The 19,702-nt window shown below is 35.8% G+C and overlaps 1 protein-coding gene across 8 annotated transcripts in view; it reads right to left on the bottom strand.

The window, feature by feature from the left end:
• Positions 1–26: 26 nt before the first annotated feature.
• Positions 27–19,702, bottom strand: part of LOC118272229 (NPC intracellular cholesterol transporter 1) — a 49,054-nt gene continuing 29,378 nt past the window's right edge. For 2 of the 8 annotated variants that reach the window (XM_050693829.1, XM_050693825.1), the window contains 16 exons: positions 19,425–19,566; positions 19,020–19,156; positions 18,427–18,613; positions 17,970–18,141; positions 17,046–17,307; positions 16,543–16,744; positions 16,018–16,218; positions 15,449–15,620; positions 14,888–15,110; positions 14,494–14,625; positions 13,665–14,152; positions 13,356–13,451; positions 9,048–9,242; positions 8,611–8,698; positions 7,009–7,091; positions 4,450–4,788 (listed from right to left, as the gene is read on the bottom strand). In XM_050693829.1, coding sequence (XP_050549786.1) covers positions 4,777–4,788; positions 7,009–7,091; positions 8,611–8,698; positions 9,048–9,242; positions 13,356–13,451; positions 13,665–14,152; positions 14,494–14,625; positions 14,888–15,110; positions 15,449–15,620; positions 16,018–16,218; positions 16,543–16,744; positions 17,046–17,307; positions 17,970–18,141; positions 18,427–18,613; positions 19,020–19,156; positions 19,425–19,566 — 2,792 coding nt within the window. In that variant the 3' untranslated portion in view covers positions 4,450–4,776. Of the gene's footprint in view, positions 3,290–4,065; positions 4,093–4,380; positions 4,429–4,449; positions 7,092–8,610; positions 8,699–9,047; positions 9,243–13,355; positions 13,452–13,664; positions 14,153–14,493; positions 14,626–14,887; positions 15,111–15,448; positions 15,621–16,017; positions 16,219–16,542; positions 16,745–17,045; positions 17,308–17,969; positions 18,142–18,426; positions 18,614–19,019; positions 19,157–19,424; positions 19,567–19,702 lie in introns of those variants that run through there. The other 6 variants (XM_050693822.1, XM_050693828.1, XM_050693827.1 and 3 more) reach the window with 5 other exon arrangements.

The following is a 19,702-nucleotide window of genomic DNA, read 5'->3' as shown; positions in this document are numbered from 1 at the left end:
AAACATAATAAAATGAAAAACTGAAATTATTTGATTTTCTTATCTTTTATTATAAATTCTATTACACAGATTTTACATAAATCGCATGTCTCGTGAGGTAAAACATAGACTTTAGATAGGTACAAATTACACTAGTAAAAACTTTAAATAGACATCAAATATTGTAATTAACATTATATACAACACTTTTATACCTACACAAGTAAGTACAAATATACATTAAGTCAAAACCAAAATAAAATGAGAAAAACATATGAGAAGTCAAATTGAAAAATTGAGAAGTTTCAATTAAAAAAAATCTAGCAAGACTAGAAATGACTGTTTTTAGCATCATTTAGAAATTGGAATATGAAAATAAAACAGACTGAATATGAAGACTAAAAGAAAAAAGGTTTGTTGACAAAGATATTTACAAAAATGTTCAAAAAATAGATTCCACAGAGGTTTACATAGAACAACAGTACTTATTACTATGGATAGTAAGTTTTGTACACAAGTATAGAATCTAAACTATCGAGTTATGCTGTTACACCGTAAGCTAAAACAAGGAAGATTCATTCGAGTGATATACTTTGTATCTCTAGCTGATATCTTCGTGATAATATTTAAAGAGATAATTTTAAATTACACCTTCGATCCGACTTTATAACATCAATATCATACCCATAAAACATTTTTTATCTATGCCTGTCATTTAAGTGCACACGTCACTTCACTTTTGACATTTACTAATTTTCATATTTGGCAATACCATCGATCATGCCATGTTTTGAACGAGCAACGTTTACCTATAATATAAACAGTGTTTGTCTTATAAAATAGGACATTTGACTGTATATTATACATACAAACATCACGTCGGTATTGTCAAGTTCAATAGATAGCATGGCAGTTTCAATTTGCGTTACAAAAAGCATATTATTCAATTTAGTACAAAGATCAATTTTATTCTCAATGTTAGCCTATGCTTTAGCGTCAAATTGACTCTCAAAGGCACAGGCGAAAGAAAGCTTTGCTATACTTACACTAGCAGTCAAGATGAGATTACAAAACGTACAATATATCTTGACCTCCCATGTGTGTCTCTATCAGCCGTACTCAGAGTCATTTAATGGTTACTTAAACCCGTCCTTAGCAGTTGTTTTCGGAAAAAATCGTTACTAAGGAAGAGTTAGTTTTAAGTAATCATTACATGTCTCTGAGTGCGGTTGTATCCCTTTCAAACATCCTAGCTGGTGCTTGGTCCGTTATTCCGTCCTGCTCACACGAGTGCCTAGATATTTTGGACATTATGTACGCAAGATGATTACAAGATTGTTTTATATTACATTAACAAATTGACTTTCCCTTACACTTTAACATTACCATATTCCTTTATCAACCACCTCTCTATCTACATCTATGTTGACAAACAATTAAATTAACATTTCCTAAACATTGAAAGCTTAATATCATTTTTTATATAATTTTAACTAACCTTTGGATAGGTACTCGAGTTCTATAATCACTAAAGATATTTTGAAGTAATATTATACATTTTAACAATGATCTATTACACAGATAGAAGAATGGTAATAAAACCTTTTTTTAGTAAAAGCTACTAATTTACACAAAGTTATAGTGTAGTAACACTGACATTTTCAAAAATAGAATTTAACAAATACAATAAATAGTCTGTTAAAACGTGCAATATTACTCCAAAACGTCTATAACATTAAAGGATTACCTATATTTCCTATATGCTAAATCTTAAAACTAAATTAATTCTGAGTGTCACAAACTCTATCGACAGACCTACTGATGCTAAAAAAACACTAGTACAAACATTTTGGTTCATGTCTACAGCAAAAATCGAGCTCTAATTTGGTTCAACACTTTTATATTGTAGACATTTTGAGATATAGTATTAAAATTAATCTTTTAAGTCTTATTGCCGTACTTAGAGACATTTAATGATTACTTAAACCATTCTTTAGTAATGATTTTGTTCCGAAAATAATTGCTAAGGACTGGGTTAAGTAACCATTAAATGACTTTGAGTACGGCGCTTAATAGGCCTTTGATTTATCTAAAAAAATGTAAGACAAGTGCAACTAATTACATTATTTTAAAGTGTATCACTCAGAATAGTCCCTAGTAATAAAAATTCTATATCTTAACCTAATATGAGAAATAAAATAATATCAAAATGTCAACTTTGGGTTGTCATTTTACTCTATGTATAGGGTTTTGATCCTTATATACAGATATAAATATGTTAGCTAATACTTTAAACATCACTGCCCTATATTGGAACGTTTCATATAACAAACTTCTAATCAAATATTAAATAGTACTTCATTCCAGTAGGTCGATCCACTCTAATCTGTCAAATTCTGTCTTTAGTGGATTTTCAATTTTATTACCTTGTAAATTAAGTTGATAATCTACTGAAGTAAATTGGCAATTCGGAGGAGAGATGACCTGCTGGCGATTGGACCATTAAATATATTTTTGTAATTCGATTCGATGTTCCAGTTTTCAGGAATGAATAATGATATATGAATAAAATAAAAATATTATTTATTATTTTGCAACAATATTCAACATATTTTGTTTATGAAAAACTCATAATAGAAATATTAAATAAAATATTTTTGATATTTTATAGAGATTATATATTTTTTCATATTTTAAATTGTATTTTCTCTATTTCATATTGATATAGTGTGTAATATTTAGAATATAATTTATAAAAATTACAAAGCTCCCGAATTATTTCATAGATACCCTTATAATTTTATATAAACCACATATTTCGATAATATTAATATACTTATACCTAACGTACATATCACAAGCGAAGCTATCTTGCTGGGTACATAATCTTTCAAATCCGCAAGATTCATCCACAGTGTAACATTTCCAACCTTATGGTTAACAACATAAGATTGAAAATAATTACACGCGGTTTCCTTCAAAACACAGTCATATTTCATTCCTAACTAACACTACGAATTTCGCTACAAAGTTCACTGTTTGAGTCCATTTCCTTCACAGTACGCCAAGATGTACACAATAGGGCTTGGAGCCTCTACTATCTAGGTACGTAGGAATGAAGAGACAGTAGCTAAGTGGTGCAGGACTCACCGTACTGTGTACATGTGGGCGTGGGCTCACATCTCGTCGGTGAGGCCGTTGACGGTGCCACTGCTGGAGGCGCGCGGCTCACTCGGCGTCTCGTCTAGACTGCCGTAGGTGTGACTGCGCCGCGACTGCACTCGCCAACGTCCCCGACGCCGGGTTATGCCTGACGGAACACCAAACTTGTCATGACATCCAACCGGACCACACAGTCCCCTAACTACAGTACACATGCCAAACTTCTGTGAACATCTAGAAACATGTAACATTTGCCAATTTGTCATGCGGTACATTAAGTTTCATTAGACGTGGTAAACAAGCGTGGACGGATGGGTGAAGTGATCTTCGAGATTAGATATATTTATGTACAGTTGCGGAACGATGGCTATCGTGTATAATGTCACTAGTTATGTAGGCTTGCTTCACATAATTATAATACTTTAATAAATAGTAAGAATTACACTTTTCTCAGTTCGAATATGTAATGAGGTGATTTTTTTACATATGAATGCGACCAAAAGATAAAGAGTAATTTTGGTTGTTACTACGTCAATTGAAAATAATATATCCTTGTATATTTTAATCTGATCATTATATAAAGTTATAATAGAATCGCAATGATAAGGAAATAATAAACTCGATACTGTTGGCATTATGGCATATCAAGTATCTAAGAAGATAAGATTTATAAGAGTATTCTTATGTTTCACAATTAGTTTGTAACATACACGTGTGTTCCAAATACCGTGAACAATTTCATCAATTCACTGTGCACAATTGCCGTAATTTTAACTCTTAAAAAATATTCTATTTCTTTCAAAGTAATGTAAAATAGAACATTTTTAAGTCTACGTGGCCAACTATATAATTGTGCACTTCAGTCAGTTTCCGACTCGTACAAACTAAGTGATAGTGCTTGTTGTAATAAAAAGTAGTTCTTACATTGTTTGGGGTCGGGCTGAGAAGCTCCTTTGGCATAAGGAAAAAGTTTAACATTAAATTTAGTTGTACATTGGACCTTTATTTCCTAGTTCAACCTATATACTATGTACCTACGTATTGCTTCTATATGCGTCATGTGATGAACATAAGTTACTGATGATTCTACTTACGAGGCCATGCTGCAAGTGCAAGCACTAGTTACAGTGTAACAGCTATTTAGTACAAGTTGCTAAATGTTAACTTCTAACCAATCTGCACTTAAGATGAGCAATATATTCATGAATGATCGTTTACATGCATAAATTGAATGCATACCTGGCGACACTGAGCTGTGCACTCATACCATGCATAGGTGCTTTATAACTAAAAAATAAAACAAAAACAAAGAATTAAAAAAGCATAATTTATTTTATTATCACAAAATCTGCCTGACAATGTGGTGCTTTTCAATACAAAACTATTTCCCTCTATATTAAGTAAGTACTAACATTAAGTAGGAGATTCCCATAGTTTGTGATAATTTCTTTAACAATTTCATTCAGCATTTGGCATTCTCTAAGGAATATATTATAACATTTATCTTTAGTAGGAACTCAGAGGGGTTCTTAAAGTAATCGAAATCTCTCAAGGATCACAAATTAATAATACAGATTGTACATAACAACGTCATTCGACTAAAATATATAATTTGTTCTCAATTTCCGTGTCGTTTTACAGATGTACCTGTAAAGACAGACAGCTCCTTGCATTTAAAGCTATATATTACTGAAGGAGCAACTCGACCAACACCAAGCGTCAGCTTATACCATTAGTACTTCATCATTTCCCTTTGTTAGTCAGAATTTACGAGAAGGATATAAAATACAATACAATGTGTTTACAACAAGCCTACGTTGTAATGCGGAGAAATTGAACGTAATCATTAACGAAACCGATACATCATATTAATGATTAGTAGTTATATATAACCTCTTTCTATGAAAAAAGTTTTAAATATATTATCTATTCAATTTATAAAACAAAAAAATAAAAAATATCTTCAAAAAAGTTTTAGTAAAAACACTGGGTGTTATAATCCATACACATTAATACTGACGACTACACAATATAAGAGTACACTGATATCAAAATGCCAAAATTGTGTATGTGTTGGCAAGTCGTAATATAAAACTCTAGTCTATAAGTAAAATCACACTCTGTATCTCAATATCAGTGGTACTATGTGTATATATAAACATTGCACACAACATATACGCCCTCAGACTTTCACAGGGAACGTCAATTTCTCACACAAACAAACTAATCTAAGATACAGGCTGTCCCTAACTAAGTCTACGTTAAGCGTGCAAATAAATATCAATTAAATGGACTCTCACATTAATGGAATATACTTTGCGCCGATCTTGATTTAGCTGCGATTGGCGCTAGTTATAATATAATTATTTGATTCAGGCGTAACTAGGATGCGAGTTGATAATTTTACTAATTTTGATTGTCCTATTTTTGTATACAAAAATTGACACTAGGACCTAATGATTTCACAATATTCTAAATCTCTCTTGCCTTCTACGTTACGCCTGTATAACTAATTAAATAAATAAATATTATTTTCTATTTAGTCATTAGAGATTTGCTACAACACTGCCTTGTTGAATTAAGTACTGTTGAGTAAGTACTGGATGTATTGCATCTGTCGCGTTACACTTGCGACGATGGAATAACTAATCATATTTATCTATTTATTGATAAACTGTTATAACTTCGGTTCTATGTCGCCAACTAAAACGTATCTAGCTTGAAGCTCTTATTATAAGTACTCTAGCATGTGCAAAAAAACAAAGGCAGTGACAGAAAATCATAAATATACAAAAATAAATAAAAAAATGTTAAAAAATAATAATTTTAAATTCGAACTCAATAGGAATGATCGCTACCGTTACAAAATTAGGAATATAACGATCGATACATGCAAATTACAATAAAAAATATGATATTCGTGATATTTTAACATAAAAGGGTGTCCCATCAACCATTTTGGTTAGAAACCAACCCCTTGCCACGGTACGTGTGATTCCAACACTTGATTGCTAACTACTAGCGTCTAAGGTTAATCAATTTGGATTGTTTGTAACAGCCAATACAACATGTAAAACTAAATGTTACAAATCACAATTACCGCCGTATACAATAAATGCTTTCAACAATATTAATGGGAAGAGAACCATACTCCCGCGCCGACATTTGTGTGACTGTAGACAGACTAAAAAGGATCACTCTAACCAAAAACGTATGAAGTAAATCTTTGGCGAATAATAAAATTTAATTTTGGTACTTACCTTATATAATTTGATATCTAAACAAGTCGGTCTACGTCATAGAAATGTCAGGTAGTGGTGAGGGTATCAGCAACACTGTAATACTATAGGACCTGATCCTGTGCTACAATGCTCCATGAGTCTACCAGACGCATCCTGGTCGCACCACCTCCCACTTTACAATACACCGATGCGTTAGTACGGGAACTTGTAACGAGAATGAACTAAACAAATTGCAATATTTCACTTTTTATTTATCTATTATCTATGTGAACGCATGGCGAACGATGGTGGGGTAAGGGATCTATATGCATCTTGACTTATACTTGAAATACCCGGTTTTATAATATTGTCATTAATGGTTTATTATAAAATAAAATCGGGTGCTTCATAGTATGAGTCATTCAAACCTCTAATGTTGTGATTTCTATATTTCTATATAACTGGGGGTTACTAAAAACTATAATTAAATAATTAAACAATGGTCCACCGTGATCGCTATGGCTCTATATGAAAAAGTTTCGTCTGTTCGTTAGTACGTACGTGTTCATTCTCGCTATAGACAAGTTCACGCGGGAAGCGATTCAAAGTTATAGTGGGTGTATGGGTGTCCCCTCGCGTCTCTTACTCGAGTGAGCGACGTCTCCGCGACCGCGACGTCCTTGCTGCGCAGGAGTTGGTTGGCGAGCTTCTGTTTGTTGACGGGGGAACCTGTAACGAGGAGTCGAGTCACCTGCCTGACGGAATTTCTTATCATGCGTGTTATCACACTCTATGTATAATAACTATGTATGTACATGTATAGCGCTATATCAGTATATGTTAATGTGACATGATGTGAGGTTACGATGATTAAAGTCAATATACAATATTAAGCGTTTATGAATATTTATTTTGTTTATACGTATGTGCTGTTCGTTATATATCCGCGTCGTCCTGGATACAAAAGGACGACTACGAAGTATAAATGGTAGGATATCATACTATGATGAAAAGCGATGAGTAAATATGTCGAAATAAATAAATATCTCTGACCACGTGTTTTGCAAACAGGCGGGTTGCTTTTAAGCGTATTTTTTTGTTTTGCCTTTGGCTTTGTGTATTTCAGTTTTCATGCATTCATCATAAAGGAAACTGTCTTGTCTTTTGTCTTCATTTATAAAAACTATATTAAACTTAATTGTGGATTGTTTCTGATTTATTCACAATTTTAATCTACCACATTCCCATTTCTTATGCAATATTAAAATATGAGTGGAGGAACCATTATATCATCAATTTCAATATCCAATATCACAAAAACTTTAAACATTAATAGGGGGCTTAATAGGAGTGTAATAAGTGTTGTAAGGACAACATAACTGGTGAAAACAGATCTTTGCAAAACACGCGGTAAGTAAAGTCTACTCATCTCGACATTACACCCAAACGCTTACAACGCTACTCAACTTCAAGTCCCACATCAAACTAGACGAGAAACCTCTTCCTTTTTTTAAGTCGGTTAATAAATAACGAAGTATCGACTTGAAATTGATTAGCATATATGGTAAGACGGATACATCACCTGTAACCTGTACATCATATATTTGATCCAAGAACAATGCACACTGTCATAAAAGCTTAAGCACTACATATTTACCTTCATATGTCATTAGTAAGGCACTACCAACCGTCATGTGTTAGTATAGGCGAAAAAAAAACAACAAAAAAAAACATAATCACGTATTTTTTTTCCAACTAAAACATCTATCAAAAAGGTCCAATATACAAGCGAAGGTTCAAATAAAATGGTGCATAGACAATAATGTAATAATAAAATAAAAAACGAAAGACATTGCATGCAAGACCGTAACGTAAAACTTATAAATAATAAAAAATACAAATAAAATGTCAAATCGTGTGCGGGTGCGAGTAACATGGAGTTAACGAGGCCTGACACGTAAAATTAACTCTTGGGGAACAAGAAATAGGGTGCAGTTTTACCTGTGTTTTTTAACTAGAAACGTGAAAGTTTGGGTTGTAAGTAAAGATTTCGTGTTTAAGGACTTGATTGAAAGGATCACTGATAGATGAACTCAAAAAGACTTATAGTCCTTTAATTTTCTCTTTAGTTTTTCGTTCCATGCGAAAGGAATCTCATGCAAAATGCTACTTTCTTGGTTAAAATATGTCTTAAATAGAGTTGTATGGGTACGTGTAAGGCCTAGTTAGTGGAGGGAGTGTGACTTACCGATATAGCTGAGCATGACGGGCAGGAAGATGAGTCCGTGCGCCGCGCCCAGCAACACGATGCCCAGGTACATGCGGAAGTAGAACACCTGCAAATGTTGTGGTATTAGAATTTGTATTGTAATATAGAGTTGGGAAGTTACCCGACTAGTTTTAAGCTACGCCGGCGCCTAAAAAAAAGCGTCAAGTGAAAGTATGATATTTTTAGATTGAAATCTTCATTATTTTTTTTTTACCAGGGAGCAAGTTTAGTGTTATAACCAAGCTAAAATTTAGTGTGAGTAGAATTTAAAAACATTATTGTTTATAAATGGTAGCGGTGCATGATCGTTCATCATCAGATGATTTATTTGTTAGTTTACCTTTAATTCTATAAAAAAACCTTGAAATTTGAAAATAAGCAAATTAGTTATTTGTCTATATTGTCAAGTGGTATACCTGGAAGATCTGGCTCTTGGCGGTGCCGAGCACGATGATGCCGCCGAACTTGGTGAGCGTGATGCCGGAGAGCACGGAGGAGCCCATGCGGGTGAGCGCGGCCGCGGCGCGCGCCTGCCGCCCGCCGCCGCCCGCCACAGAGAACGCGTGCACCACGTGCGAACAGAACTCCACCGCGATGCCCACCGCCATCACCTGCGAGAGATACGGGTTATTATATATTCGGGTTAACTACAGGTCTTTGTTGACAAAAACTTGTCTTGTGGATATTAAAATTTAACGAGATCAGATTGAATATATCACCATTATAAGAACATGAAGCGACTCTATAGCCCGTAAAGATTGCTATCAAATTCTTAGTCAATCTCAAAAATGAACTACAAACGTTAAGGACGCGTTCTCAAATCTGACGTAAATAAGCTATTTTTCGGTGCATATTACGACCAAAAGAAACTTAACTGAACATAACTAACATTTACAATAGATAGATCACTTCTTTATCTCCAAAAATATAGATTTGTAATGTGAAAAAAGTTATATTTTATTATTGCAAACACGATTTTTCTTTACCTCTTCACACAAAATTGACAAAAAAGGGTTGAGTTTAGGGACATTTTACTGCTACTACACGCATAATTCTGAATCTCAAAAAATATCCCGGGGAAGCAGACATAATCAAAAATTATACTATTGGAAAAAATTACGAAAATATTACAAATTGTCTCGGAAATAAATAAAAGTTCCCGTTTAATTTTTTCTCCTATTTTGCTGTCAGACATCAACTTTAAAGCGTAGCAATAAGGGTTATTTTATTTGTTTACTATCTAGACACACGGCAGTGTGTCCGCCAAGTTCGAGCAAAAAACCGACACACCGGCCGTGGGTTATATTACACGAACCATTTCGGGCCAAGTTCGACCCACCTATAACTCAAAATCTATTTTATCTACGCAGATGAAATTTCTAGTATCTGTCGAGATCTACTTACTTATCTAAAATACAAAATTTCATTAATGTACCTATTGTAGGTCTTGAGATGTTGACGTCAGAAAATCGCTATTTTTACTATACACTCACTGACTGACTCACTCACTCACTCACTCACTCACTCATCAAAAACCTAGACCACTTCCAATGGTCGTATTGACTTGAAATTTGGCATGGAGGTAGGTCTTTAGGTCAAGGTAAAGGAAAAAATCTGAAAATGGCCCAGTGTGAGTCGGTTTTAAAAATATTGAAGGTGTAAATTCATACCCCTAAGGAACTAAAACAAAAAAATTATCTATATCTTCCAATGGTCGTACCGACCTAAAATTCGTTACGAAGGTTTGTATTTAGTCAAAGTAAAGTAAAATAAGAAAAAAAGAAAATAAACCTTACAAAAATAAATGAAATCCCACCCAAAACATAAATGTGAAAGGCTGCCAAGTTCGATAATATTGGAATGCTTCGCCTATAAAAGAAGTGAGATCTAAATAAGTACCAAGTTCCATACACAGACCTCAGTTAAAAATGATATAACTTGGCAAGTTTTAATAGAAAATTATATACTTGACTCATTGCGTTTAGTAGGTTTATAAAAAAGTGTGTGAAAACTTGCCAACTTGTTATATCATTTTTAACTGAGGTCTGTGTATGGAACTTGGTACTTATTTAGATCTCACTTCTTTTATAGGCGAAGCATTCCAATATTATCGAACTTGGCAGCCTTTCACATTTATGTTTTGGGTGGGATTTAGATTTATTGGATAGAAAATGTCAAATGAAATTTCAGTCTGCGCTCGAGCGCTGTCGTGAGTGGATGCTACGTCGCCTGTTACAAAAAATGGCCTTGAAAAAGATCGCTGTACGAGTACAAAATATTTGATATTTATACTTCACAAACCAATCTTGATATTTTAAACATTCTGTACGAGCTGTCTTACCTTGTCAAGTTACAAGGTAAGATATTTTTTATTTTACTGAATTATATATTCAGTTGTTTGTGTGATGTTTCGTTATATTATTTTGAACATGAGGTTAAATCAAAATCCAAGATGGCGCCCACAAGATTTGCCAACTTTCCGTCATGGGTGTCATTTTCATGGTTTTCGGGGTCGCTTATAGCGAATATGAAGTCAAAATTAAAATCCAAGATGGCGCCGACAAGATTTACCAACTTTCCATCATGGGTGTCATTTTCATGGTTTTCGGGGTCGCTTATAGCGAATATGAAGTCAAAATTAAAATCCAAGATGGCGCCGACATAAATATATTAATTTTTCGACATGAGTGTCATTGTTGTGATTTTTGAGGTCGCTAATATCGAATACGGAGTGAAAATTAAATTTCTAGATAGCGCCAAAAAAGTAAAATATTAATACTAACAATAATTTTAATATCCTTTCGACAGCATCCTTTCACGGTACGCAGTGAGGTTGGTTCCTCCCTCCGTAGCACCGTAGTACGCGCGCATGACGTTCTCATTTATTGTTTGAGACCATTTCATGCGCCGCGCACAACCACCGGTAGCGGGGACCCGTCCCGAGGTCTGTTGACCCCTGGCTCCCAAGCCCGTCGGTGGCCGGCCTCTCCTCGGCCGACGTGCAGATGGTGGCGACGTCGGTGGGGAGAAATATTCGTCGCTCGAGCTCGACGCAACTACTGTCACCGGAAGTTCTTCGTGGTTGGGTTCCGGTGACGGCGAGGCGGAGCTGAGCGACGAGTCCGGGGATGGTGGGTGTGCGTAACATCGTCTTGCTCGTGTCAACATTTTTCACTTTTCACTAGTATAATATAATATAATTATCAAAACGATTTTTGGCTTCTCCTGTCAGTGTCATGGTGTACATTTTTATTTCTTCTTAAATTTTAGATAATAGATTTTATTGTAGAAGGTTTCTTATTGTAAAAGATTTCTTGATGATTTTGTTGATGATTTAATGTGAATATTGCTGTACAAATCGGCTTTAATAAAATATTATAAAAACAGTGTAAAATTTGTATGTTGACGTTTTTTAGTGTTGCAAGGTTTTTAGAAGGCTGGGGTTGGGCGGATGGATCAAGGGCCTGATGCAGAAGGCAGTACTCCTCGAAACGGCACGTATTGTGAGGAGGTTTCTGTCTTTGGAGCCCTAACCACCGGTAGCTTGGACCATGCTCCCGCTACTGGTTGGCTCCTATTTTTATATTTTTAAATGTTATTTTGTTTTTTATTTTTATAAGTAATGTTTAAAAATATAATTTTAGAGTGTTTTAAATAAATATAAGGTAAATTTTAATATTAATACTAACAGTGGGCGGAAAATTTGGCGAAAAAGTGCTCATCACGCTGAATATCTTTTCTTAAGAAAGTATATTCATATCTCTTCAGGTTCGGCTGGGCTGTTAGGAGTCCATGTCAGGGATTCTACATCCTCGATTTTCGTATGTCGCCAACAAGTGCTCATCACGCTGAACATCTTTTCTTAAGAAAGTACCTATATTCAAATCTCTTTAGGTTTGGCTGGGCTGTTAGGAGTCCATGTCAGGGATTCTAGATTCTTGATTTTCGCATGTCGCTAAAAAGTGCTCATCATGCTGAACAACTTTTCTTAAGATAGTATATTCATATCTCTTCAGGTTCATCTGGGCTGTTAAGTGTCCACGTCAGGGATTCTAGATCCTCGATTAATTTCTACGAGGTATTAATTTGCCACCGGTCCTTGATAAGGCTACAAAGTTTGAACGAAATCGGTCCGTTTAAAATGGGTAAAAATCGAGTTGGAAGAGGTTGGTTACATAGAAACATACAAACAAACAAACACACATACATACATTCTTTACATATGAAACTAAATAAAAGCATGTAAAAAAATATTTTGCGTTGGCACCATTTGATTTTTGATTTCGAACGCTTACTTTCCGAAAACTATGAAAATGACACCAATCGAATAATCCGAGCCCAAATTCGGCACACTTGGCTCTTGTCGTCCGTAAGTTACATCCAGTAGAATTGAATTGAACATCAGATAACACAAAACATTTGAGTCTACGCACGCACTAAACAAAATAAAAATATTAAAAAAGAAAGTAAGAAAATATTCAAACTTTCAAAGTATCAAGTTCATTTTGTCATAATTTCCGCAGCTATCCGTGCGTATGTGTGTATTGTCGAGAGTCGTGTCAATGTAGTGATGCGATTTGATACCTATCAATTATGAGAACGCGTCCTTAAGGTAAAATAAGTTATAAACATGTCGTTACTATTTCTTCCTTACTTTCTCCTAAAAGTATTTTAAAGCTATTTAACACATCTTTTCATTTAGTAATATATAATCTAAGACTCACCAAGTTAACAAGTGAGACTGCATTCAAACTGATGCCCCACCAGTACATCAAACCTCCGAGATTCACCACGATCATTGTGATCGTTATTACTACCACCTGCAAACAAAAACAATAATTAATACCAACATAACACTAATATAAAAATGAATTGATGTTCGTTAGTCTTGCTGAAACACGAAAACAATAGGACTAGTTTGGTTCGTTTTGGTCTTAACTTATTTGATTTAGGAAAGGTTTAAAAGGTGAGAAAAAATATGTTGGAGGCGACAGGAAGTTTGCTGGGTCAACTAGTATTATAAAATAACTCACCAAAGCCGAGAACAGATCGAAGCCCATCAGCAAGAATGTTACAATGAAGATAGACAACACAGATATGCCCATAGACTTCAGTGTGTCGGGCCACATCGTCAGATACTGTTCATAGAACACATAGAACACGGAGTAGGGGAACACATTCACAGTTGTGTTCTTTCCTAGTTCTTTCAAATTCCTGTTCAAAGTCTCTGTAAGGTTGGCAGCGACGCCTCTAGCTCCTTTGAGCGCTGAGTAGTAATCGTGACTTGTTTTAAGCACTGTGTGGTAGCCCTGGTAATAAGTGGCGCCGACTTTAGCTTGGGACTTGTTCACCATGTGGTAGTTGACTGCCTGGCCGTATGCCGCATGACCTCCCTTTACGCAGCCGTCTGGGTCGGGAATGTCTTGCAAGAAGAATGGTACGTAATGGTTGAAGTCGGCCGCGTCGGGGCGTTGCTCGTTTCCTTGTAGTTGGATTTGACATTCCTTGCAGGGTGTTCCACCTGTGGATGGAATATTTTGTTTATAAATGTTACTTATTAATTTGTTAGTCTTACAATGCAGAATAATAGAGACTGGGAACTCATTACCGACTCGCCCAGAGAGTCCACGTAAATTTAATTCCAGAACCGTAGAGTCGCACCCTCTATGCAATTCTTTAGATTAGGGTATCTTTAGTCTTCAATATTATTTTAAGCAGAAAATACACCATGCATTTCGGAAAGAAAGAGCAAAAACATTAAACTCGCTGGGCGAGTCGACGGCACTGGAATAAAATTTACATGGACTCTCCGGGCGAGTCGGTGGCACTGAATGTGTTAAATGAATGTGTTTGAATACTCACGGCTGCTAGGACAGAAGCTCGAGTTGGTAGGGAAGTACTTGCAGCAACTCTTCAATGACGCCCAGTCGAAGAAGTCGTCCAGCCAGGAGTTCGGTGGCTGTGCTATGTAGGTTTCATTTGGAGTGCGATACGCTGTAACAATAAAACGTAAATTATAACATAGAGTAATGAGCTTTCAGTCAGTTTATTAATATGAATTAAAGTTAAGTTTTTGATCACGAAAATTGTACTTAGACGCAATCATCATATCAGTCATAGTATGTCTACTGCTGAACATAAGCCTGCCCCAATGATTTCCAAATAGATCGGTTGGAAGACGCAATGTCTTAGATAAATTAAATGCAATAGCTTTGAGACATTTTTGTATTTAAAAGTACATTTAAATGCGACTTACCAGAATACAGTTGCATAGAGACACTGTCTGGCCTGCAGAACCTAGTTCCGCACACCATATTCTGTGTCTCCAAGTCCGAGTAGTCCAGTCCTTCAGTGATCACGAAGTATACCGGCGGCCCAATGTTCAAGTAGCGGTTCAGGTATTGGAAGTATTTCAATTGGAAGCTGTCTTGAGGCATCGAGAGTTCTTGGTCTAAGCCGATTTCAATGTGAGGTGCCACCTGGAGAAAGCAATACACATCGTTTTAGTATGAAAACATTTGTTTTCTTAGAAGCTCATTCTTATTATTACTAGATTCATTTGTCATTAGAATAGAGAAAGAATACTTTTTTTCTTTTGGATTTTAACTGCGGAATTATTGTTGGTAATTAACTAAAAACATATAATATAGCTATTGGTAACTACCAATTAGATACTAAGAGCCATTTGTTATTTAAAGACACCTTACAGTCTGTAACTTGTAATATTAATGCAAAATTGTAACAACAACAATACAGATGAGTTCTCGATAGGTTTTTCGATATTTGTACATCAGTACAAGAGTTGTAGTATACTCACAGCGACGGAGGAGCAGAGCCAGGCGAAGAAGAGTATCATGACGGAGGCGCGCACCTCGCGGCGCATGAGGAAGGGCACGTAGAGCTGGCGGAACACGTTGTACAGCGCGCCCTCGCCCGCCTCGCCGCCGCCCTCCGCCTTCGTGCCCTGCACGCAGCATAGCACGTCGAACCTGCGCCACGTACACGGGTTAGATGAGGTTCATGTTATACGGATTAAAACTATTACTATATACAAAAAGGCATAATAAATAAAAGGAAATGTGCCCGGTATATGGCAATGGGACTTACAATATAAATTGTGGAATGTGGGTGTACATGGGCATTATGTACCATAATGTGCATTTACTGCTTGAAAAAGTTTTAGTTTTAATTTCATATCGAAATCTATTTATTTATCTTCATTTAATTCGTTCATTTTTGTTCAGAAAAGTTCGCAAGCAATCTGCGAAGTATTTTCGTTCGTTCGTTGAATTAAGTAGGCCCCCTGATTTTTAAAAAGGGGTCTTATCATATATCTAACACTAGATAGGTTAAAATATCTTGATATGGAATAACCACTTTAAATACCTGTTAGCATTCTGCCGATGTGTGTCAATAGCCAGTAGAGCCACGAAGCAAGTGACTTGTAGCAGGAAGTCGACCAGTAGCGCGGCGCCCGCGTACAGCGCGAAGGCTCGCACGGCCGGCATGTCGGACAGCGCGCCCAGGAAGAAACATACTGACTCCGACATCGACGTCAGGAACATCGAGGGACCTACTTGACCCAGCCTGGAAGTAATATGTTTATATTTTAGAATATACTCACCCTATACTACACAAAAACAACTAAAAATTAAAGGATGATTATCTAAAAATTAAAGGATGATTATCTAAGAATTATTTTATACAAAAGTATGTTGAAAGGAGCAATAATCTTGTATTATTTTACTTGCAATCCTAATAATGGCTTTTTACTATACATAATAATATATGGTCTAGTATAATTGTCAATTTGATTTTAGTACTGCAGACGCCAAAATCAACAATTAAAACCTCTATAAGGCTGTCCAATGGACACAAAAGTAAATAAGCGAACAATCATTAAACACTTACGTCCTTCCAATATGTTCAGCAACAGTTTCGTTGGGCCGCCTGCCCTCCCTCTGGTTGGTTTGTACCAGGATGAAGATATTGTCGACTCCCACCGCCAGTACCAGGAACGGAATGACTTCGATGATGATCAGCGTCGCCGGTACTCCGGCGAAACCGAACATACCCACTGAGCATACTACTGACGCTAGGACAATCGTCACACCTGTAAAAAAGATATTGGTACTTATTAAAAAGTTTTATATAGGTAAATAAATAGACATTAGGAAAAAATGGCAAAGTAAACAAATCGGTCATCGTAAATTATAAGTTTCTTTTTTAATCATTATAAAACACGTCTCCGTTTTTTTTTTGTTTTCTAACTGCAGACGGTCATACTAATTTGCATTACTTTTTTGCTACAAAGATCAAAACGACGATAACCAGCTTTGATACAAAAAAAAAGGATATATCAAAATAAGGGGAAAAAAGTTAAAAAATGTATTGAATATGAAGAGTTTACTAACCTCCAAGACCCAAGGTGACTTTGCTATCAATAAGGAGTCTTGAGAAGCCGGTGAACCTTCCGAGTGAGATCGCAATGTACGCGAACATAATGAAGTATGACACGAGGATAGTGGACACGTCTGATTGTGACTCTCTCTCCAATTCATCTTCAATGGAACGCTCCGAAGTGTACGCAATGTCCATGTACGCAGGCATTTGGTTCGCAGTGTAGTTCTTCATGAACGCAATGAATTCTTTCTCCCATTCCAACGCCGGTTTCAACTGGAAATTGAGATAAAATTATAACTTTGTTTTACTGTAGAAGTAGTGTTGAGATTCGTAAAAAAATATCTAAGTAAAACAATAGTATCTAATAAAAAAGAAGAAGAGAGAAGAAAATAATGCGAAACAAGGAAAGAGCTCAAACATTCCAGAAAAAATAATGTCCTATAACGATTTTTTCAGCATGTATCTCGATTCTATGATACTGTTAATAAGTTTAAATCGAGATATATGCCTGTAGAGTATTCGGTAAGGGTCGTGAGAGGGATACACCGTGTATTCGATACCGATCGATAAAATCGTTGACAATGAGCTCCTCCTGTAACAGTGTAAGTTGTTAGTTAGATAGATTTACTAATATAATAGGTATATAAGTACGTGTATCAAGTTAAAATGTAAGTAAGTATGAATATATGTTAGATACAAATTACATGTATGATACGGCTTACAAGAAATGTCAAGAATGTCTAATTTCGGGGCACTCGGGGCCCTTAATATGGTAATCACGTACGCAATAGGTTTATATTGTTAATTTTTATGGCGACTTTTAACATTTAAGTTCGCAGATATGATATAACATAAAAACCCAGCAGTTAAAGTATGTGTAGCATTTGTTATGTTATTAAAACTAATATTATACATATTAAGATTTGAGCGTGTACCTGTTCCTTATCGTGTTTGTTGTTGACGAGTAGCGTGATGATGAGTGCGGTGGCCTCGTGGAAGCGGCTCCTCTTGCTGAGCGCCTCGCCCGGCGCCAGGAACCCGCCCAGCGACACCGCGGGCAGCACCGGACCGCGGTACGAACCCAGGCACTCCGGCAGGAACGGATTGCTGGTGAAACATGCACCAAATTATTAATTCCAACATTCTCAAACAAATCTTAATAGATAAGTATTTTAAGCCACAAAATATGTATTAGCCAATCCATTAATGAAGTTAGCTACTCATTCTGAAGCATAGATTCGTCAGTACTCTTTAAATTAATGACATGTTGGTATGGTCTCTTTGCTTTACTGTACCTAGTATAAGTATAGTTTTGTTTACAGCTATTGCAGTTTTCTTTTAATTTAATGATGAAATATGACTAAATGGGATATCAACAATGGTAATCCTTACCTAGAGCACTTCAAAATAGTATTAAGATATTCTCCATCCTCTTCCTCGGCTTCAAAGTTGCTGATATCGTTCTGCCACCATCCCCACACGGACTGCACCACACAGTCGTACGGTTTGATGGGGCCACTGAACGATGACGTCAGCGGCGCGAAGCAAATGTCCTGGATACCTGTCTCGTTGCCCAGAGCTGGGAAACATACGAAAATTTATTATAATACATTATTATTAGCAAGAATAAGAATATGTTAAGAAGGGATGAAAATCAAGTGAGAGCTGAAATAACATGTGCGTAGTAAGGAAGAGAACGACGGAAGGAAAGATGGATTGAATGTGAGAAATTATATGTAAGACATTTTTATAATAACTATCGTGGGACGTACAAAACTGACCAACTATCTATTTTGACTCGAAAGTATTAATGCTCTTGTTCATTAACTTACGTGGATAAACTGAGTTTTAGTTGATATGTAAGATGCCTTTTAATAGGGGAAAAAGAAAAAGGAAACACAATACGACACTCTGTCTAAACCAAATAACGAGGACTAAAAAAATATATAAAAATGTAGAGTAACACAATGTTAAGCTTATCTTACCCATGATTTTGTTCTGTAACTCCAGCACGTCTTTCAGGAAGGTGGCGTTGAAGACAGGCCCGAAGCTGATGTCCCCGTTTGGTGTGTTGTGCTCGATCTTAGGCAGGCCTTTGGAGGTGATGATCAACATCTCGTTTCTGAGGAAGATACATTTCATTTAGCTTTTGATACTTTTCTATGTCAAACATAAAACGTCCACTACTGAATGTAAGTAGAAAGTTACCATGGCACACACATTTATTCATTTATTTGCACGCATAATTTTGAACAACAATAATAGACTATAGATTCGTCGACAATACATTAAATTTACATAAAGCAAAATAAAATCTTATACAATAAATAAAATATAACATACCATAGCAGTATGTATTTAATTCTGACAGTATTATAAATAAAGCTTACCTGTAGAACGGTTCAAAGTGTGAGTCGAAATATTCGCGCTCTATACGGGAACGCGAGTTGGGTGCTGCCCAGAGCTCCACCGGGTTGGTCGTCACACGCATGTAGCTGATGCCGTGCCCAAGACCCACCACTATACATAGACCTGAAGGACAAGACATGCGTTAAATGGAAGAAAAACTATTAATAAAGACCGACATTACTATGCGCTTAATGTTACATTTTGCAATTTGGCAGATGCTATTTTTGTTAAAAATATTCTTGTATGTAAAATAAATAAA

Source organism: Spodoptera frugiperda, chromosome 5 (assembly GCF_023101765.2).
Source record: "Spodoptera frugiperda isolate SF20-4 chromosome 5, AGI-APGP_CSIRO_Sfru_2.0, whole genome shotgun sequence".
NCBI classification, from domain to species: Eukaryota; Metazoa; Arthropoda; class Insecta; order Lepidoptera; family Noctuidae; genus Spodoptera; species Spodoptera frugiperda.
This window is presented reverse-complemented; position numbering and strand designations above follow the sequence as displayed.